General features: G+C 43.6%; 1 protein-coding gene across 5 annotated transcripts in view; it reads right to left on the bottom strand.

Annotated features, from left to right (window-relative positions):
* Positions 1 to 22,128, bottom strand: part of LOC140395129 (ran-binding protein 3-like) — a 126,927-nt gene extending 104,799 nt beyond the window's left edge. For 3 of the 5 annotated variants that reach the window (XM_072482587.1, XM_072482591.1, XM_072482592.1), the window contains exons 1-2: positions 22,047 to 22,128; positions 16,634 to 16,692 (exon numbers count right to left, since the gene is read on the bottom strand). In XM_072482587.1, coding sequence (XP_072338688.1) covers positions 16,634 to 16,692; positions 22,047 to 22,068 — 81 coding nt within the window. In that variant the 5' untranslated portion in view covers positions 22,069 to 22,128. Of the gene's footprint in view, positions 1 to 4,527; positions 4,600 to 16,633; positions 16,693 to 22,046 lie in introns of those variants that run through there. The other 2 variants (XM_072482588.1, XM_072482589.1) reach the window with 2 other exon arrangements.
* Between the last annotated feature and the right edge of the window lie 821 nt (positions 22,129 to 22,949).

Genomic DNA, 22,949 nt, shown 5'->3' with positions numbered 1-22,949 from the left:
ACAGATATGAGAAGCTCCTGGAATTAAGTTGCTGCTGCTGAGCCACCTGGTGTCAATGTGTGGAGATATATATATAAATATATTTACAAAAATTGTCAATGGTTTCATGGTCTTTATTTCCAGATTTATTTTACTGAATTAAAATTTCACTATCTTCCATGGTGGGATTCGAACCTAGGTCCCCAGAGCATTAATCCTGGGTCTATGGATTCTTCATCCAGAACAATACAACTGCCTCCCCTAGCTTATTTGTATAGGGATGGATTTAGCAGACAAAACGGAGAGAACTAATTAATTTACATTGCAGCCACCAGACCTATTGCACAGCAAGACATAGTCATTAAGGGGAGGGGAGGAGGTCCAATGATTGATGAGAGCGTGAGCGCGCAGGGTATAGAATATTAGATATATGATATGGGGAGAAGATTAACCTCGGGTAAGGAGAGGGAGTCTGAACAGAGGTATTCCAGGAAAATCAAGCTAAGGTAGCCTGAGTAGAGGGAAGGACCTCAAGGACAGAAAATGTTGCAGGATGATATTATAGTAAGACTCAGAAAACGGCTCCAGGCATTGAGACTGCAATTTTCGCTGTGCTTTAAAACACCTATCAATAGTAAAGCTGGATCTGTTATACGTGTCGGAACCGAGCAGAGGGTGTCCTTATATGCCGATGACTTGCTGTTATACGTGTCAGAACCGAGTGTGTCGATAGGAGGAATATTGGAGCTGCTTCGCGTGTTTGGTTCTTTCTCGGGTACAAACTAAATCTAGACAAGAGTGAGTATTTTGTGGTGTCTCGGCCGGGCGTGGGGGCAGGGGTGGGGGGGGGGGGGGGGGGGGGCTGCCATTCCGTAGGGCAGGGACTCACTTTAGGTACCTGGGGGTGCAGGTTGCCCGGGAGTGGGGGGGCTCCGCAGGTACAACATTTCTAGTTTGGTATGGAGTGGAATTTGATCTGGCAAGGTGGGATGGTCTCCCTCTGTCACTGGCGGGTCGGATACAGGCGGTTAAAATGAACGTGTTGCGTGATTTCTGTTTATTTTTCAATGCATGCCGATTTTCCTGCCAAAGGCTTTTTTCAGAGAGATTGAGGGAAGGATTACTTTGTTCATATGGGATGGGAAGGTGGCCAGAGTTAGAAAGATGCTGCTACAGCGGGTAAGGCAGGCAGGGGTTTTGGGTCTTCCGAACCTGATGTATTACCACTGGGCGGCGAATGTGGAGAAGGTGCAGAGCTGGGTCACAGGGGTTGATTCCCAGTGGGTCAGAATGGAAGAGAGCTTATGCAGGGGGTCGGGACTAAAAGCACTGGCAACAGCGCTGTTCCAGATAGCCCCGGGGAAGTACTCAGGGAGTCCGGTAATAATAGCTTCATTGAGAATTTGGAGGCAGTTTCGCCAACACTTCGGGTTGGGGGCAGGGTCAAGGGAAATGCCAACTCGGGGGAACCACAGATTTGAGCCAGGGTGATGGGATGGAAATTTTCGGAAATGGGAGGAAAAGGGGATTAAGACATTAAAAGATTTGTTTCTTAGGGGTCAGTTTGCAGGATTGAAGGAGCTGGAAGCGAAGTATGGGCTGGAGCAGGGGGAAATGTTTAGATACATGCAGGTTAAAGATTTTGCCAGAAAGGAGATACAGAGCTTCCCAGTGGAGCCGGCCTCCACATTGCTGGAGGAGGTGCTGAAAACAGGGGGACTGGAGAAGGGGGTAGTGTCAGCGGTTTAAGGAGCTATTTTGGAAAAGACACCACTGGAAGGGACCAAAGCAAAGTGGGAGGAAGAGTTGGGAGAGGATATGGAGGGGGGGTTCTGGTGTGAGGTGCTCCAGAGAGTGAATGCCTCCACCTCGTACGCGATGTTGGGGCTGATACAGCTGAAGGTGATATACAGAGCACCCCTCAAGAGGGCGAGGATGAGCCGATTCTTTGAAGGAGTAGAAGATGTGTGTGAACGTTGCCGGGGGGGGGCGGGGGTTAATCATGTTCATGTTTTGGTCCTGTCCAAAGCTAGAGGATTACTGGAAGGAGGTTTTTAGGGTAATTTCTAAAGTGGTGCATGTGAAACTGGACCCGGGCCTCCGGGAGACCATAATCAGGGTGTCGGACCAGCCAGGGTTGGAAACGGGTGCGGAAGCAGATGTTGTACCCTTCGCCTCATTGATCGCCCAAAGGCGGTTCCTGATAGGGTGCAGAGGTTGCTCTCCAACCTGTGCCCTGGCGTAGCGGGTGGATCTGTTGGGATTCTTCACTCTTGAGAAGGTTAAGTTTGAATTGAGGGGAAGGATGGAGGGGTTCTACAATTCATGGGCATTATTCATTATGCACTTTAAAGAACTGGATAACATCGAACATTAGTTGGGGCGTGTGGGTGGAAGGGTTGGGGGGAGGGGGCCTGTGTGTTAATGGCGACTATGGGTGATCCCCAAATCCTTTTTGTCATTTGATTGTGTGAACATGCGGGCTAATGTTTGGGGTTTGGTGGGAGGATGGGATCGTTGTTATTGATATGGGGATTGACATATTTATTACTGATTATTGTTTATTGTTGGTGGGTGTAAATTTGGCAGAAAATGTGAAAAGGGAGAATAAAAATATTTTTTTAAAAACAGTAAAGCTGGATTATTTGTGCAACAGAAGGTGCGAGAGTCAATTTTTCAATTTGGAATGGAGCACTCAATAAAGGTGACAGGGAATGATGCAATTATAGAAGCAGGAAAGCAAATTTATTACAAAAATGAGCTTCCCTGCAACACGAGCTGAGGAGGGTTTAGGAGATAAACCACTGGCGCAAGGAAGTAATTACCTAACACATTTAGAGGCAGTTTCAAATATAAATGTGGTTAAATGAATAATTGAATGCATGTCAAAGCTAAAATTTTACTAAGATCGAGATATGAAGGTTACTGCAATAAAAAGTAAAGTAACATTGGTAGTCATATTTTGTTTTTAGAATTCAGAGTACCCAATTCATTTTTTCCAATTAAGGGGCAATTTAGCATGGCCAATTGACCTACCCTGCACATCTTTGGGTTGTGGGGGCGAAACCCACTCAAACACAGGTAGAATGTGCAAACTGCACACGGACAGTGACCCAGAGCCGGGATCGAACCTGGGACTTCGGTGCCGTGAGGCAGCAATGCTAACCCCTGAGCCACCATGCTGCCCTCGGTAGTCATTTATTTAGACTGTAAAAATGCATGCAGGACATTCGCAATTTGATAGTTGATAGGGAGGAAATTATGTAATGGGGAAAGTGTGTTGCATAGAAATTTGCCTTCAACAAGGTGCAAAGGAGTTTCAACTTAAGAGCTGATTATTGACAAATAATCATCTGCCCTTACAGAGCTTAAGGATGCATATTTTAAAAAGATTGAGAATATAAACAAAGGATGCAGGTAGAGCCAACACAATTAATCGCTTGCCCACACCCTGACTATTTTCTGGCCAAAATTCCCCACCCCTCCACCGTTTAAGGTTATTGCCTTTTATTTGTTTCCATTGATTTTGAAGAACTTTTATTACACATGTACAGAAGCCAACAAATCACCCAGCAAAAAGCAACTTAAAGGAGCAGAAAGAAATGAGGAATGCATAGAAGCAAAACACTACAGCTCAAAGCCAAGCTTAGGGACTCAAGTTACAAGCAAGAAAGGCAAGTCCAGGATCCCAGAGACATCGTAGTTGGCACTGAGTTTGAGGTTTGTGGGTTCAATTACCACTTCAGGACTTGAACACAAAATTCAAGGTTGATATTTTGGTGCAATACTGAGGGAGTGCTGCATTATCGGACAATTTTGGATTAGATGTTCCCTATCTGCCTTTTAGGTGGATGTAAAAGATCCAATGGCACTATTTCAAAGAAGAGTAGAGGAGTTATTCCTGGTATCCTGGTCGATATTCAACCTCAACTACCATCACCAAAACTGATTATCTTGTGATAACACTTCTGTTTGTGTGAGCTTGCGATGTGAAAATTGGCTGTCACATTTCCTACATTACAGCAGTGGCTAAACGTCAAAACTACTTAATTGGCCATAAAGCACTACGGAAGGTGCTATGGTCAGGAAAGGTGCTATACAAATGCAAATCTTTCTTTTTAGTTGGAGTTGTGTATGGGCCCCTGATAGCAGCTGAGAAATGGTAGACTATATAAAGGCAGAGATTAGACCACAAAAGTTTTAGTGGGGGATTTTAACTTTCATATAGTTTGAGATTTACAGAATAGCTCACTTCAGGAAAATAGTGAAATTATTAATTGAGTTCAGAACAGCTTTCTACAGCAAAATATCCTGATATCACCAAAGATTGGATTGATTAGATTTAGTAACAAAATCTATAAGCGATCATAATAAGGTGAGAGTTCAAAGTGTTTGAAAGGGAGAAACACAATTCAACTACTGAGATTCTATATTTAGACAAGACTGACTTCAATGCAATGTAACAGAGTTTGTCCACAGTAAACCGGCCAAATCTGATCATTAGAAAATTGACAGATCATCAGTGAAGGTGATCAAAAAATAACTTACTGTGATTCAGAACCAATTTATACCTCTAAGGGGCAACAGCTCTACTTCCAATAAAAATACACCCATTGACAACTAAAGAGATAAGAGACAACATAAAACTAAATGAAAAAACATATAATGCAAAAAATACCACAGATCTTCATAACTGAAAGAGATACAAAGGACAGAAAACAGATAGTGGGAACAATAAAAGGGGAGTATGAGAAAAATCAACACAATTTGTTTTACAATATTAGAAAAGGAGGATGATCAAGAGTAATGTGGGCCCTTTGAAAATTGATGGTGGCAATATTGTCAATGAAAATAAGGAAATGGCAGACACATTGAATTTTTGTCAGTATTTACAGTAGAGGAAGAGGACACATTGCAGACATCCTAAGGAAACTAACGTTGAATCGGGGCAGGGTACATTGATGGTTGCACATTGTTCAGAATCATTTGCGGCACCTCAGAAAATGAAGTAGGCTGTGGCCTCAAGCAGCAATACCTGGATAATATTCTGCTGATATGTGACAAACAATATTTGTGCTACACATGGACCACCTCCAACTAAAAAGAGTCAAACTACATCCCCTTGCCATTCAATGGAAAACCCTACCTTCAACATTCTGGGATTACCACTGAACATGAACTAACTGGAGCAACTGCATTTATATACTGAGGCTACAAGTGCTGTTCTGAGGCTGAGCATTCTGTGATGAATAACCTATCTCCCACCTCCTCAAAGCCTTTCCAGTATCTACACGTCAGGAGTGTGATGGAATACTCTCCACTTTCATGCACAAGTACAGCTCAGATGACACGCAAGAAGCTTGACACCATCCAGGACAAAGCAGCTAACTTGATTGGCACCCACCACGTTTTGCATTTACTCCCTCCACCACCAGTCCACCATCCACAAAATACACTGTAGCAATAATTCACCAAGGTTTCTTCAACAGTGCCTTCCAAACTCACAGCTTCTACCATCTTGACAAAGGGCAGTAAATGTATGGGAAAACCACCACCTTCATGTGTCCCTACAAGTCACACTATTCTGACTTAGAATTATATTTTTGATCATTCATCATCACTGGGTCAAAATACTAAAACACCCTAGAACAAAGAACAATACAGCACAGAAACAGGGCACTTCATGGCAATGTAGCTCAAGAAGGTGGCTCACTACCTCCTTCCTGGGAGCAATTAGCGAATAAAAATAAACTTTCGGCTTATCAGATAGCCAGCATGGATTTATAAAGGGTAGATCATAGCTAATGAATCTGAAGACGTTTTTTGAAGAGATGATTTAAGCAGCAGGCAAGGAAACTACCACGTCTATGTGGACTTCCAGAAAGCATCCACTAAAGTCACTCATAAGAGATTCGGTAAAATTGAAGTACATGGAATTGGTGTCAAATGATTTACCTGGTTAGAAAACTGGCCGAGGGTAGGAGACAGAGAGATTGGGCAGATACTCTAATTGGCAGGACGTGATTAGCGTTGTTCAACGAGGATCTGTATCCTGGATCGCAACTGTTCACTGTTTTCATTAAGAACTTAGATGATAGGATAGAAAGCCACCTTGTCAATGACAAGGCACTCTAAGCAATGTAGGTGGAAGCTTAAAACTACAGAGAAAAATTAATAGACTATGGGTAAAAAAAATGGAAAATGGATTTTACTGTAGGCAAATGTACGATAATCCACTTTCTAAATGGTAAAAAGCTAGAAACAATGGTAGTCCAAGGTCCAAAGGGACATCGAGTGAATGGAGTGGTTTGTGTACACAGATCATCAAAACATCTTGTTCAGGTACAGAAAATATTCAAAGTGCAGGTCTTAACATTCAAAAGACCAAGATACAAATGAATAGAAGAAGTTATGTTTCAGCTCTTCAAGGCCCTGGTTGGACCACACCTAGAGTACTGTGGGTAATTCCAAGCACAACCCCTTGGGATGGACATATTGGTGTTGGAGACGGTACAGTATAGATTTACCAGAATGATACCTGGACTCAATGGTTACATTACAAGAAGAAATTACACAATTAGAGTTGCATTTTCTGTAATTTAGAAGGTTACAGGTTAATTTGATCATTAATGAATTAAGGGGAGTTGACCCCATAGAATCCCTACAGTGCAGGTGGAGGCCATTCGGCCCATCAAGTCTGCACTGACCCTCTGAAGAGCACCCTACCAAGGCCCACTCCACCAACCCTATCCCGTAACCCCACTCAACCTGCACATCTTTGAACACTAAGGGGCAATCTAGCATGGCCAATCAATCCTAACCTTCACATCTTTGGAATATGGGCAGATACTGGAGAAACCCATGCAGACATGGGGATAAAGTGCAAACACCACACTACTGTCACCCAAGGCCAGAACCAAACCCGTGTCCTTGATGCTGTGATGCAGCAGTGCTAACCACTGTGTCACAGTGCCCCTCTAGATGAGATGAAGTATTTCCACTGATTGGGGAATCCAGGGGTGTAGTTTAAAAATTAGAGTAAGGCCTTTCAAGGCTGAAATTCAGAAACACACAAAGGGCTGCAGAGGTTGTAACTCTTTCAGAAAACAGCAACTTCACAAGGTCAACCAGAAATTAATAGATTTTTGTTAACCAAAGCTGTTAGGTGATAAGGCACAACGGCACATTTATTGATTAGGTCACAGATCAGCCATAATATGCAGCACGGTAGCACAATGGTTAGCACTGTTGGTTCACAGCACCAGGGTCCCAGGTTTGATTCCCAGTTTGGGTCACTATCTGTGCAGAGTCTGCACGTTCTCCCCGTGTCTGTGTGGATTTCCTTGGGGCGCTCTGGTTTCCTCCCACAAGTTCCGAAAGACGCGCCGTTCGGTAATTTGGACATTCTGAATTCTCCCTCAGTGTACCCAAACAGGCACCTCAGTGTGGCGACTAGGGGATTTTCACAGTAACTTCATTACAGTGTTAATGTAAGTCTACTTGTGACAATATTAAAGATTATTATTGATTATCATCGAACAGTCCAACGGATTTGAGGCGCGAAATGGTCTCTTGCAGTTCCTTGGTGAAAAGTACTTTCTGTACTAATTCCTCTTGGAAGTTCCCACGTAAGGGTTTACCCAGCAATTGTCCAGAAGGGCTCACTTCACCTGGCTGGGAACCATCCAACAAAGCGATTTAAATGTCTAACTTCTGATGGGGGTTCTTCCAGTTTTATGCTCATAATTACTCTGAAAAAGCTGGAACTAAAAAACGTAATTCTAGCTTCAGAGTAAATATTTTAAACATTCGAACCAAGCTTTACATGGTACACCCCCCCCCCCCCCCCCCCCCCCCCACCCTCGCCCCTCCCCATCCCATTCACTTCCTTAGAAACTTACCTTCTCCTTTCAATGGGACCATTAAACTCAACTGCTTTATGGAAGCAAGTACATAAAAAGGGTGTGTGTGTCCCTTCGCTCCGCTGCTTTTGCCCTTCACCACTGGAGCTGGGGACGCTGCCGGAGTCTCAACCAGCCTGAGTCAGGGTGGTTGGGCGAGCTAGGCGGTTTAGAATTTAAGTGTAGGTGAGCTGCTACGAAGTGGCAATCCACCGCTGATTGCCAATCCAAGGAAGTTGTGGGCCAATAATGCGCAAGTGAATGTGTGGAGTAACACTGGGGCATTACCAGAATTTGGCAGAATTGAAACAGGTTCTGAGCAGGTTTAAGGTGAGAGGAGATACAAAAGAGACCAGAGGGGAAATTTCTTCACACAAGAGGGTGGTGAGCATCTGGAAAGGCTGAGGCGGGTACAATTCAGTCCTTTAAAAAGCAGTTAGACAGTTACATGGGCAGGGTGGATATAGAGGGAAATGGGCCAAATATGGGCATGTGGGACAAGCTTAGTGATAGAAACTGGGCGGCATGGACAAGCTGGGCCAAAGTGTCCGTTTCCATGCTGTAAACATCTATACCACGAGGTCACAATACTCCAGCGGGGGAATGAAGATTTCAGGGTTTATCAACACAGAGCACAAAGCAAAAATCTCTTAGGGTGTGGCAGAACTAGGATGGAGAGGAGTGTACAGGTGTAAGAAATGGGGTGGGGGGTGTTGTTTGGTCTTGGATTTTAAACCATAGTGAATGGGTTCTTGGTCTTTAAGGATATGGCAGCCTTCTAAATTGTCAGCGCTGCTGCAGGCCTCAATAAAGGAGGAAAGCAACTTTTATCAATACTAGAGGTAAAGAGTCCAGAGACCTGCAAATGGGTGTGTGGAGAAACAGTGAATTTTGAACCACTGGGTGCAATTTTCTGGAATATACTAATACTACAAAATATTCCAGGGTCTAGAAGAAAATGAAGTCCTGTGGGCTGGCAAATTGCCAGCAAGGTGGTATTGGGTTTCAAGATGAATGTGTCAGTAATGGGTATGGAGGGCTGGCGCCTTTAGTATGGCTGAAAGGCTTCCAGGTTCTAGTCATATTTTGATGTCAACTTCAAAATACACAGCATACTCACTGAGCAGTTCCGGTAGTCATGCTATTTATGTGGCTGGTTGAGTTGAGTTTCTCAATGTTAGTGGTGAAGGACTCCTTGATGGTAATCCTTTGAAGGTTATGGGGAAGTAAGTAAATCGCTCATGTCAGGGAATATCACTACATGTCAATTATTTGGTGCAAAGGTTGCTTCCTGCTTATGAGTCCAAGTCTGTGGTCCAGGCTTTGTTCCATGAGGGCATGAGCTGCTTCATGATATGAGGCAATGGAATTAAACATTGTGCAATCTGACATGGTCAACTCCTAGAAACAGCAAATGACCAGTTAATCTATCCTTGTAAAATTGATTGAAGGATAAATAATGGCCATGGTACCAGATATACCCACTGCTCTTCTTCATAACAGTGCCATGGGATCTTTTACATTCACCCAAGAGGGCAGATAGGGCCACGGTTTAACGTCTCATGTGAAAATCGGCAGCAGCTTAGTGCTGCAGTAGAGTGCAGCCTTGATTTGTGTCCTCACGTGGGACTTGAACCCACAGCCTTTGGACTCAGAAATGAGAGTACTACCAACTGAGCCACAGCAAACAGCTAAAAAGGACCAATATATTGTAACTATTGGAAACAGTTATTAAAATAGTAAAAGAAAATTAAACATATTCTCCATAATTAATGAATGAAATTAAACAGCATCTGGGCTAAGTTTTTTTATGGTTGGGAGGGAACAAATGAATAGAGAGAAAGCAGCAAATAGGTAAAGCTAATGGAAGCAGCTGAAAGTCAGCATACAAGATGGAAACACCTTTAAACTTGAAAACCCAGTGCCAATCAAATATAGCAGCTGGAGGAGCACGTCATTTGGGTGCATGCACGCACCAGGAACAAAGAATGAAAAATAAATGCAACAAATTAAAACCGAACCATGGACCTCCTGCCAGACCCATCTGGAAGAGGCCTCTCATCAGACTGGGAGTGAAAATTGGGGGTAGCGAACTAACAAAAGTAACAGTTAATCAATTTTACTTAAGATTTAGTAACAATATTATAAGAATGGCTATCTTGCATCCAATTCGTCTTTTTCCAATTACGGGGCAATTTACTGTGGCTAATTCACCTACTCTGCACATGTTTCTGGGTTGTGGGGTTGAGACCCCCGCAGACACGGGGAGAATGTGCAAACTCCACACGGTCAATGACCCGGGGCCGGGATCGAACTCGGGTGCTCGGCGCTGTGAGGCAGCAGTGCTAACCACTGTGCAGCCGTGCCGCCCTCTATCTTACATGGTTTGGCGTTCATTTAATTTGTCACCAGAAATAGATTTCAACAAATTGCTAGTCGGACTTATAGAGGACCAGGGAGGGGTGGTCACAAAGGCTAATCAGAAGTAGCCTTACCAAAAAAAACTGCAAGTAAAGGTTTTAAAGTCTTTTCACACATTAGAGGTGAGACCCCCTGTAAGGAAGTCATGCCTTCCAGTGTGACAAAACCATTAAAGAGTTAATATTTAAAAATAGACAGGCAACTAGTCAATCTTTGATGACACTGTTCATCATTTGGGTGTTGTTTATAATATTCAGAAACGTTACACTATGGAAAATTTGACGTTACAGTCTATTACTGTGAAGTGAACACTGGATTCACACAGTGATGATCAACAGTCTTTATTCTTGTATTTGAAGCATTGCTCAAACTCTGGGTGAAAATATGATGGACACAAAGTGCCTGTCCGCAGTACTATTTCTATCAGTAGATTAGTCGATTTTCTGTGGCATTGCTTTTGGTAAGTCAGGCATCAGCTTTGCTTTCTTTCCTCCTTCACTTGTCTCCAGACCTTTCTTCCCTCTTCTGGTCCTTTCCCCTCTTTTTCACCTCCTCAATCTATTTTCTATTCTTCTGTCTGTTTGTCCGTTGCTTCGTTTTCTCTCTTCTGTCCTTTGGGATGGGAGATGGTGCCACAGGTAAGGAAGCACTTTCTGGTGGGGTTGTAGGAAATGCATCTAGCCATTAGGTTGTGGGTGCCTTTCGTTGCACACTCACCTCACAAAAAGGACAGGAATCCTGACTCCGGGTGCCTCTTCCACTAGAAAATATGAGGGAGTGGTCAGGAAGGCTAGGGAAGGGAAGCAGCAGCAGGGGGAGGAAAAATGCAACAGCTAAGAAGAAATGGGCATTTGAAGTGGAGTCAAAGGGTCAGGCAGAAAGGACTAGGTTCTGGGCAGGAGTTGGGAATGGGACCTTTCAATTCCACTCCCAGTATCAGGTTGAGGAAGTCATGACATTAAAAGATTTATATTAAAAGCATGGCCATCGTCACAGGAAAACATTTTGGTGAATCCTGCACTGCTGTTTAAAAGCCCCTTTGTGATTCTTTAAAAATGTACTTAATACCCTTAGGATTAAGTAAAGCTACAATTCTTATAGTTCAAAAACAATTAGGTGTGACAAAATTGTGACTGAGAAAGAAAAGGATGACGAAACAGGAAATTCCACAAAATTGTTATACGGCAAGGATTAAAATGAAAGGACAGATTACACAAACTTTGTTACTTTGGTGTTTGCCAGCTATAATGGAATATTCCTAGTCTAACAGCTTGTTGTGGCTGTCAGAAAAGCCTGTAACATTCTGAAAACAATGTTCTGAAACTGCATGCAGTTCCAGGGTCTGGGCACTGGGCGATGCTAAACAACAGCTTTTCATTTCAGCCAGACTTGCTGTGTCATCTTAAAAACAAAATACTGCAGATGCTGGAAATATTCAGCAGGTCTAGTAGTATCTGTGGTTAGCAAAAGAGTCACATTTGATCCAAAACATTAACTCTACATCTCTCTCCACAGACGCTGCTAGACCTGTGTATTTCCAGCACTGATTTTATTGTTGTGTCATTTTTTTATAACCCATGGAAGACAATGGTGCAAGGCTAACATTATTAACAGATTAGCTTGCATCTCATCAATTTAACCTTCTTAGAAGTAAGGACTGGCTCTCCTTCTCCACACAAAAGATCTAAGCATTTTTTTCTCAAAGGTCTGTCCTGTTCCTTTTTGCTATATGTACATGTGAAGTGATATGTGGTTCAGTTGTTGATCGCCACCTTACTGTGTGGGCCCTTGGTATTGAGCGGTTGGGGCTCACATAGAAGCTCTACACCAACAGTGCGAAAATCCATGCAAGAGCTGGATAACCCACATAGCCTCAATATGCTCAGCTAGAGAGTGATTGGGAACAAGTACTCTTATCAAAAGGATTACCTATTGAAAGGAAACATTTATTTTATAGCCCCTAATAGACACCACTTATATAAAAGCTTAACAGTTGAATATGGTTGGAGTCTAGAAAATAAAATAAGCACACTAACACACACGTTAGAGAAACATAGTGTAAAGATGCTGTAATGCAGTGCCACACAATGAGATGTTGCCCAACTTCAATTTTCCATTCAACAATTTCCAATTTTGTCAGGAAGGGAAGAAATGAGACCGGCAATGAGTGCCGCTTGCATTACAATATTCTCTACCCGAACCCGATGCATTCCTTTGTCCTCTCTCCATCACCTGCCACCCCCCAGCACCCCTTCCAAATAACCATACACATTTTAATTACTCAAAAGACTCCCTCCTCATGCATGGTCTTCCAAATTCTCTTCCACCCCATTCTGTTCCTTCTTCTCCCATCCTCATCCCTCCCACTTGCAACACACTGTGTCTCTTTAACACATAATCTTGTCCCTCATTCTTAGACTTTTCTCCAGTTAATATTTACCATACTCTTGCCTTAGTGCAAACTCTCTTTCACACTTCGCTTGTGCACACATTCTCACCTGAAGCATTTCTATATCTGCCCTCTCTCAGGCACTCTCTCTGCATCCTTGTCCATAATCCTCCTCTTGCCCTACCCACTTCATTCACATCACATTTTTGAATTCTCCTCTCCTGCTTTATCTCCCTTGTTTTACTTTCTCACCCCTTGCTCGCTATGGAACTCATTGCCGCAGAAGGCTGTGGAGGAAAGTCGCAGTGTCATTAAGACAGAGATGGTTGGCAGCACGGTGGGTTAGCCCTGCTGCCTCAAGGCGCCAAGGTCCCAGGTTCGATCCTGTCTCTGGGTCAATATCCGTGTGGAGTTTGCATATTCTCCCCGTATCTGCGTGGGTTTCACCCCCACAACCCAAAAGATGTGCAGGCTAGGTGGAATGGCCACACTTAATTGCCCCTTAATTAGAAAAAAATGAATTGGGTACTCTAAATTTTTTTTTTAAAAGACAGAGATGGATAGATTCTTGATTAATAAGGGGATCAGGGGTAACGGGGAGAAGGCAGGAGAATGGGGCTAAGAAATACATCAGCCATTATGGAATGACAGAGCAGACCTGATGTGCCGAGTTTCCTAATTCTGCTCCTATATCTTCTGGTCTTATACACACTCAGAGTCACAGAGCTTTACAGCACAAAGGGGCCCTTCAGCCCATCATGTCTGCGCTGACCTTCAAGCACATATCTATTCTAATTCCATTTTCTAGCACTTAGTCCGTAGCCTTTAAACTACGTCGTTTCAAGTACTCATCTAAATGCTTCTTAAATGTTGTGAGGGTTCCCGCCACTACCACCCTTTCAGCAAGTGAGTTCCAGATTTCCACCACCTTCTTGGTGAAAGGTTTTTCCTCAAATCCCCTCTACCGTTCCTGCTCCTTATCTTATATCAATGCCCCCTGGTTATTGACTCCTCTGCTAAGGGGAGAAGTTCCTTTCTATCTATCCTATCTATGTCCCTCAAAATTTTGCACACCTCACTCTAAGGAAAACAACTCCAATTTAACCAGCCAATCTTCACAGATGAAATGCTCCAGCTCAGACAACATCCTGGTGAATCTCCTCTGCACCCTCTCAAAAGCAATCACATCCTCCCTGTCACACATGTTAACTCTCCTAAAGTATCCCTTCCGCAACAACTTGCATTTCTATAGCATTTTAATGTATAACAAATGTGCCGAGGTGCTTCAGATAGGCACACAAAATTTAATACCACACCCGGAAGGCAGAAGGTTAAGAAGGCTTGACTGAAAGTTTGATTAAATAATAGAAATCTTGAAAAGTAGGAGAAACACAGGTTTTAATAGGGACTTCCAGAGAGTAGGCTCTTGTGCATGAAAGTTCTGCCGGCAGTGGTTGGACAAAGGAATGAGATGGGCAACAAAAAGCAAACGTTAGAACAACAGAAAGCCTGAGGTGCAATGGGGGGGGCAGGGAGAGAATACATAATTGGAATGAGATTGCATTGGTATGGCGGGCAAGGGCTTGGAGAGATCTGAAGGCAAGGACAATAATATTAAATTGAGCACCTTGGGGGACAGGGATCGAAGTCTGTGACAACAAATAACGGGAGAGAAGAATTTATTGCAGTGGAATAGGAGATTAGACATTTATGGAGGCCAGCAAGGATATCAGAAAATAGGCTAAAATATATAATATTATAGAGGTGAAAATAAACCATCTTCATAAATCAAAGTTATCAACATTAATTGGGGCACCACAGTGTCTTTCAGCTCAAGACAACGGCAAAAACAAATGCTATCAATGCAAATATTTGTGGCAGACACTGAAGATGATGGTTTCAGTGTTCTTGATATTGAACTAATGGGCATTTTGACTCATCCAAGACTAAATATCTTTCCTACAGCACAGGGCAGTCCAGGGAACTGATGGAGAGATAGAGCGGAGTGTCACTGGCCCATATAATGCATCATTCTCTCTCTCCCTTATGAACTCATTCTCGGGTGGCATGGCGATGCAGTGGTTAGCACTGCTGCCTATGGCGCTGAGGACCCAGGTTCGATCCCGGCCCCGGGTCACTGTCTGTGTGGAGCTTACATTCTCCCCATGTCTGCCTAGGTTTCACCCCCACAACCCAAAGATGTGCAGGTTAGGTGGATTGGCCATGGTAAATTGCATCTTAATTGGAAAAAAATAATTGGGTACACTAAGTTTTGAAAAATATGCACTCATTCTCTCCCATTCCCCCCTTCGTGTTTTCTCCTTTCTTTTGTCCCTCTCCAGGAATAAAAATGTAGTAAGTCTGACAGCAACAGAGAACAAAAAAATTAGTCAGGCCACTTTATAAATAGATATGTTAAGGACAATGTCTGTCTAACATTTTAATACGACTACTTTCTAAAGGACATGATGTTCAATAGATTAAGGAAGTGGCCACTGACTCTTGGACTTTATGCACTGGAGACTGACAATATTAAAGTCTGTTTACTTTCTGAAATGAATCTAAGCCAGTCCAAAGCTTGCCCTAAAGTGCATCCAAAATAGACAAGTGATCCATATCTCAATGCTGATGTCTCACATTGGTAGAGTACAATTTCTAATTTTAAAAAGGGGCCACATTAAAATGATTTTCTCATTCCTGAACTTGGTTTAATTCCTATAGATTTTTTTTTAAATACCAGCTTGAAAGCCATTTTCATAACATTCAGTCTTACTACTTATAAAGTCATTTAAACCTCTTGCTACATCATTACCTCATTTGCAACTCATTTTTGCAAACAAAAATATCCAATTTCACTGGAGTTCAAATCGTAATCCAGCAACCAGTATTTGCTGTCTACCTCCACCCCCACGGACATTTGGAGGTGGAACTTTGTTTCACAAATTTTGGATATCTCAAGGCTCAAATCATTCTGGTAAACCATCCAGTCACCGGAACCACCTTAATGCATTACTACCTCGAAACACACAACCTACAGACAACACTTCTTCGAGTCTTGCATCTTCAGCACTCCAGTTCTAATACACCTTGTGTCTAAAAAAAATACAACATTCACATAAGTCATAGAGCATTCTGAACTGAAAGTTGAGATTACTCAGTCATATCCACTTCCCGTTAACATAATAATCTTTATTGTCACAAGTAGGCTTACATTAACACTGCAATGCAGTTACTGTGAAAAGCCCCTAGTCGCCACACTCCGGCATCTGTTCGGGTACACAGAGGGAGAATTCAGAATGGCCAATTCACCTAACAACACGTCTTTGGGACTTGTGGGAGGAAACCGGAGCACCCAGAGGAAACACACGCAGACACGGGGAGAACATACAGAGTCCGCACAGACAGTGACCCAAGCCAGGAATCGAACCCGGGACCCTGGAGCTGTGAAGCAACTGTGCTACCGTGCCGCCCTCAATAAGGAACAACATCAAAGGGCTCGTTGAAGCAAGTTAGATTAAGCTGGCACAAGATCACTGATTTATACTGTTGGTAAACAGAAAGTTAATGAAGATCGTGTCAGTAGCGTTATTTGAGGAACAGCAATGTCTTTGTCCGATCTTAAAAATGTACAAGTATGATTGTATGAAATAAAGTCTCAGATGAAGAATCAAGTAAGCAGACAATGAGATTGGGAGAGGATGGCAAAAAATACAAAATTCACAAGTATCAAGCAAGGTTAGCGATTAAGAAAAAATGCACTACATAGGGTAGTGGACGCTTGAAACAGACGCCAGAAAAGTGAGTTCATTTGGGCTTAAGTGGCACCTTTAAAATGGGATTTAGATTATGTTGCAAAATGCTTTTAAGGTGTAGTTCAAACTGGCAACCCTGTTGTTTCACAAAATGCAATACAGTGAAAAGAATACGGAGGTAGAATTGTTACCTTCTGTCCTTTCTCGTTTTTTTGAAATACAAAAACAGGTGGAGCAATGGCAGGTTTCTCTGTGTACAAAGAACAATAAATTAGTAAGCACATTTTAGTCGCAACTCATTTTCTTCAACGAGATGAAAATTACAGAAATACTCAGTCTGGCACACTCACCCTCTTTCCCTCCTTTTCTCACCCCCCCTCCAAACTGCCTCAATTTCTCACATATGCTTTGCACTTTTCCTTACACTCCATGCACTCCCACATATTATTCGAAACACTCTGCCCATGTGCTCTCTCACACACTTCACACGCATTACTCTTACATCCTCACTCTCGTACTCCCCTCAGAGGTTCCCCTCAGATACAGTGTACACTACCCACACATAAAGCACAACCCTGTGCACCACACCACCCTCACATATGGTCTCAGTCATGCACACCACACTCAGTGCTCACATATACCTTGTGAGCTATCAGACACACATCCTCCTTCATGCGCATGCTTACTCACTTTCATATACATTTCCTTCGATCAGTCTCTTATATATTCCATTTTCACATGTGTAAAGAGTTGATCTCTCATACACACTCTTGGCACACACGGTCTCGTATACTCTTCCTTCACACTCCCTTTTGCACACAAACACTTCTCATGCACGACTGCTCACCTGCTGTCACACTCTTCCCCACATATCCCCTTCACATTCACATCCCACTCACTCATTGTTGGGGTCTCTCATATGCACAGACATTTCTTGTACATACTGTCACTAACACATCTGCACTCAAAACACTAATGGAACATTAACCTTGATCTCAGGGGTGTTGAAACACAAAAGTGAAGCAATTATGCTTGAGCTGTACAGAACCTTGTTCAGTTTTGGGGAACTCAGTAAAATATCGATTGACCTTGTTGGATAGAGCAGTCACCATGCACAGGAGGAGGTAATTCAGAGAATCACGTCTGTGCTTGATCATAATAACTCACGATGCTAAAGATGCATTTCCTTACATCGGCTATGATTTTTTTCCCCCCTAACGCATAAATTTGTGTCCTCTGGTTACTGACCGTCCAACCACTGGAAACAGTTACTCCTTGTTTATGCAATAGAAAAACCCTTGTTCTTTGAACACCTTTATCAAATCTCTTTCGAACCGTTTCTCCGAGTCACCAAAAGGAGTTTGAACAATTGTTTTATGAACTTCAGTAGAAACCTGATAGGATATTGTGAAAAATCAGCTAGCAATTCACAACAAGTTGAGTAGGTTGGGTCTGTATTCATTGGAGTTTAGAAGAATGAGAGGTGACCTTATTGAGAGACACAGATTCTCAGTGGGCTTGACGGGGTAGAAGCTAAGAGGTGGCTTCCCCTTGTGGGAAGGTCTATGACCAGAGGACATAATCTCAGAGTAAGGGGTCGCCCATTTAAAACAGAAATGAGGAATTTCTTCTCTCAGGAGGATAGTGAACCTGTGGAATTCTTTACCGCAGTAGGCTGGGTTAAGCATGTTCAAGGCTGAGACAGACAGACTTTTAATCAGTAAGGGAATCAAGGATTGTGAGGATAAGGTAGGAAAGTGAAGTTGAGGATTATCATATCAGATCGGTCATAAATTCACTAAATGGCGAAGCAGACTCGATGGGCCAAATAGCCTACTTCTGTTCCTACATCTAGACTACAGGTCTGAGCCTGTTTCACACTGGTGGTGTAGACCAATATCATCTCCTCTACCTCTTATTATAAAGGAAAAGATCCCATACCTTATCAACTTGTCCTACCACTGTGCAACATACATTAAGAGTGCTCTCTGTTCCTGCATCCACTAAATGGTCTCACTCTAATCTTAAAGCTATGATCCCATATCTTCAACTGCACAATACTATATAAATATTCACCTCAAAGGTGAAAGTGAAAAGGGATTTGTTGAAAACTAGGATTACTTTTGATGGGCGAAAAAGGAAGAACTGCGGACACAGATTGAATGTGATTGGCACAGTAATCACAGGGCGACATGATGAAAGTTTTTTTTTAGTACAGTGAGCTGTTGTGCCCTGAATCCACTGCCTGAACAGGTAGAAGCAGATTGACCAGTAATATTCAAAAGAGAATTGAGTAAATACCTGAACAGATAACAAATTGAAGGGAAATAGAGAAAGAGACGGGAAGGGGAATTAACTGGGTAGCTCTGTGAAAGACCCAGCACAGGCATGATGGTTCAAATGACTGTCTTCTACACTGCATCATTCTTTGATTCAATTCTAGGATTCTCGAATAATTGAAGAACGCAAATCAAGTTAATCCAACAGAATTTTTAACAACTCCGTTTGGAATACATTTATTAACCTATACTTTTCCCAAGTGTCAATTAACTCCATCCCAGATCATTGTTTCTCCACGTTTCCGCACCAGCGTCTTTAGGTTGACTGGCTCGTAGTTGCTGGGTTTAACCCTCTTGCCTTTTTTGAACAGAAGTGTGACATTTGCAACTCTCCATTCGCCGGGCCGCACGGTGGTGCAGTGGGTTAGCCCTGCAGCCTCACGGCGCCGAGGTCCCAGGTTCGATCCTGGCTCTGAGTCACTGTCTGTGTGGAGTTTGCACATTCTCCCCGTGCTTGCGTGGGTTTCACCCCCACAACCCAAAGATGTGCAGGTTAGGTGGATTGGCCACACTAAATTGCCCCTTAATTGGAAAAAATGAATTGGGTACTCTAATTTATATTTTAAAAAAACCAACTCTCCATTCATCCAGCAGGAAGAATTAGATGATTGTAGCCAGAGCATCCACAATTTCCAACTTACTTTACCTCCAGAAGGAAGGCTCTTTTGTTCTCTCATTGACACCAGCTTTGGCTACCCTTCTTTTCATTGTAAATATATATAAAATACTTTTGAGTTCTCTTTTATGCCACTTGCTAATTTATTCACATAGGCTGTCTCCCATGTGATTTGAACATCATTGACAAGGCCAGCATTTGTTGCCCATCCCTAAAGACCCATAGTGGTGGTGAGCAGTTTCTTGAATCACTGCCGTCTACCTAGTGTAAGAATATCCACAATATTATTAGGAAGAGTCTCCCAGGTTTTTGTCCCGGCGGTGGACGAACAGCAAAATAGTTCCAAATCAGGATGGTGTGAGACTTGGAGGGGAGCTTGCAGATGGCGAAGTTCCCACGCATTGGCTGTCCCTGTTTTTATAGGTGGTTGTGGCTGAGTATGGAAGGTGATGTCGATGGGCGCTTGGCAAGTTGCTGCAGTGCATCCCATATTTGGTACATGCTGCTGCCACTGTGCATCAGTAATGGAGGAAGTGGGCAACACGGTAGCATAGTGATTTAACACTATGGCTTCACAGCGCCAGGGTCCCAGGTTAGATTCCTGACTTGGGTCACTGTCTGTGCAGAGTCTGCACGTTCTCCCCGTGTCTGCGTGGGTTTCCTCCCACAAGTCCCAAAAGACATGCTGTTAAGTAATTTGGAAATTCTGAATTCTCCCTCTATACCCAAACAGGTGCCGGAATGTGGCAACCAGGGGCTTTTCACAGTAACTTCATTGCAGTGTTACTGTAAGCCTACTTGTGACAATAAAGATTATTATTAAGTGGATGTTTAAGATGGTGAATGAATGCAAATCAAGCGGCTGCTTTGTCCTGGTTGGTGTCAAGCTTTTTGAATATTGTTGGAGCTGCGCTCATTCAGGCAAGTGGAGAGTATTCCATCATGCTCTTGATTTATGCATAGTGCCTTTGAATGTCATGGGGAGATAGCTAGATTCTCTCTTGTTCAAGATGGTCATTTCTTGGCACTTATATTATTTTCCACTTATCACCCCAAACCTGAAGGTTTTCCAGGTGTTCCCACATACGGACATGGACTGCTTCAGTATCGGAGGAGTTGTGAAGGGTACAGAATACTGTAATCAATGTACATCGCTACTGCTAACCTTTTGATGGAAGGAAGGTCATTGATAAATCTGCTGCAGGTGGCTAACACAAACACAACAAATCCTTACACTGAGACAAAGGCCTCCAACAACTGCAGCCATTTTAGTTGTGCCAGATAAGACTCCAGCCAGCTCTCCTCATTTAATTTATCACATTGGGATTAAAATGCAAAGACAGTTTGCATACCTAGTTTGTTTTTGTTTAGAAGGCTGGAGGGTGGTCCAAAAAAGTCTTGAAATTATGCAGGAGAGTAATAACGTGCAGAGAAATTATTTCCTCTAAGAGAATCCAGAATATGGGATAATAACCTTAAAATCAGAAGTAGGTCATTTAGGACCGAAATTAGCTTGCACTTTTCCCCCTCAAACACAATGGGTGTTGAGAAAATATGGAATTATTTTCTGAGAAATTTCAAATTGAGTCAACTTAAATGTTCAAAATTGAGATCAATAGATTTTTGTTGATAGGCTATCAAGGGATATGGAGAAAAGGCTGGAATAGTGCAGGCACAGCTAATCTGTGATCAAGCACAAGCATTGAACAAGCACAAGAAACTAAATGGCCTGAATTACAAAACTCACCAGCACTTTCACATTCTTGTGCTTTTTTTCATCTGCTATTCACCCCCTTCACAGTAACCACGTTTATTTATTCTGCACCTACATCCATCACTCTTTGGTGTCTGCTCCCCATCATCACAATTTATGTTTCACCCCAAACACCCACTCCCTGATCTGCCATTCACAACACACACCCCTCCCCGATTGTCTCCTGCTCCTCCATTCTGCTCTTCCCCACTCACAGCAGCCCTCAATCCCTTCCGTTCACCCAAAGCCACACCACTCCCCACTATCCCCCCAATCGAATCTCACCCCAGCATCCCAAATCCCCCTCATGTCTCCAGGCCTTCATTCTGTCACTCTCCCCTCCACCCGACCCGTCCTAATCGGAACACCCTGGATTTTCTCCCCGTTGACCCTCCCCCTTGTTTTTTCTCCCTTCCCGTTTCCCTGGTTTCAGGCTCTATCCTCCGCCTGATCGCTTTCTCTCCACATCGTGTTTTCTCCCCATCACTTTCACTCTTTCTACCCTTCGTTTTCTATTCCTCTGTCGAACGCGCCCCTTCTCGCATTCCGTTTGAAGACGTTCCAGTCGCTTTCTCTTTCTTCCTGTTTAACTCTAATTGATTCGTTCCCTCCTTTTTATAACATATTTCTTCCTCTTGTGACTATCCAACTGAATATTCCCATCTGATTTGTTTGGCGCTCTGGCAGCTCACTGAGGCCTGGTTAGCCGGCGTTTTGTTGTGGGTGTGTGCACCCTATTCATCTCCCTAGTCTAGCCATTCAAGAGAGAGCGACACTGCATTTGATCCTGGAGGACAGACCGACACCGTCACTGTGCACATCCTGGGTTAAGAAGCTGAACTCCCCCCTCGCTTCTGCCGCGTCCCAATACTCCGTGCCCGTTTTCACTTGCTTACCTTCGTTTGCCAGATCCGCCATTTTAGGAATCTCCGCGTCCCCACAATGCTCCTCGAACGGAAGATCGCAATGCGCATGCGGATTATTTTGGCCGCGCCAGTTTCGGAGATTGGTGACCGTGGCGCGTGCGCACTTGATGCTGTTCATCTTGGGTGTGGGGAGGCGCCAACTGTCGTTGATGGGCATTTTCCCGAATGAGCATGCGCACTTGATACTGATCGCAATATGAGGGCGGGATGGGGCTAACTGTCGTTGATGGACATTCCACCGAATGAGCATGCGCACTTGATGCTGATCGCAATGTGGGGGAGGGGTGGGGCTAACTCGTTGACAGACTTTCTACCAAATGAACATGCGCACTTAATGCTGATCGCAATGTGGGGGAGGGGTGGGGCTAATTGTCGTTGGAGATATTCTCTTGAATGAGCATGCGCACTTATTGTTGATCGCAATGTGGGGGAGGGGATCTCCTGAATGAGCATGTGCACTTGATGCTGATCGCAATGTGGGGGAGGGACGGGACCAACTGTAGTTAATGAGCATTCTCCCGAATGAGCATGCGCACTTGAGGCTGATCGCAATGAAGGGGAGGGACAAGGCCAACTGTACATGCTCCCGAATGAGCATGCGCACTTGATGCTGATCGCAATATGATGGAGGGATGGGGCTAACTGTCGTTGATGGATATTCTCCCGAATGAGCATGCGCTTCTTGCAGACAGCGCGTGACCTGAATGTTGGACTGTTGAAGGCGATGGTCCGGGAGGTTAGGGATTACCCTGAGGGAAGTACTTGTTTGTAACTTAGTTACCGGGCGGCTTTACTGAGTGATGGACGGTAAAGAAATGGTTGTTGCGCCCCCCTCCGCCAGATTCTTGTGCGCATGCGCCCCAGCATGGTGGG

Source organism: Scyliorhinus torazame, chromosome 18, assembly GCF_047496885.1.
Source record: "Scyliorhinus torazame isolate Kashiwa2021f chromosome 18, sScyTor2.1, whole genome shotgun sequence".
In the NCBI taxonomy this organism is placed as follows: domain Eukaryota; kingdom Metazoa; phylum Chordata; class Chondrichthyes; order Carcharhiniformes; family Scyliorhinidae; genus Scyliorhinus; species Scyliorhinus torazame.
This window is presented reverse-complemented; position numbering and strand designations above follow the sequence as displayed.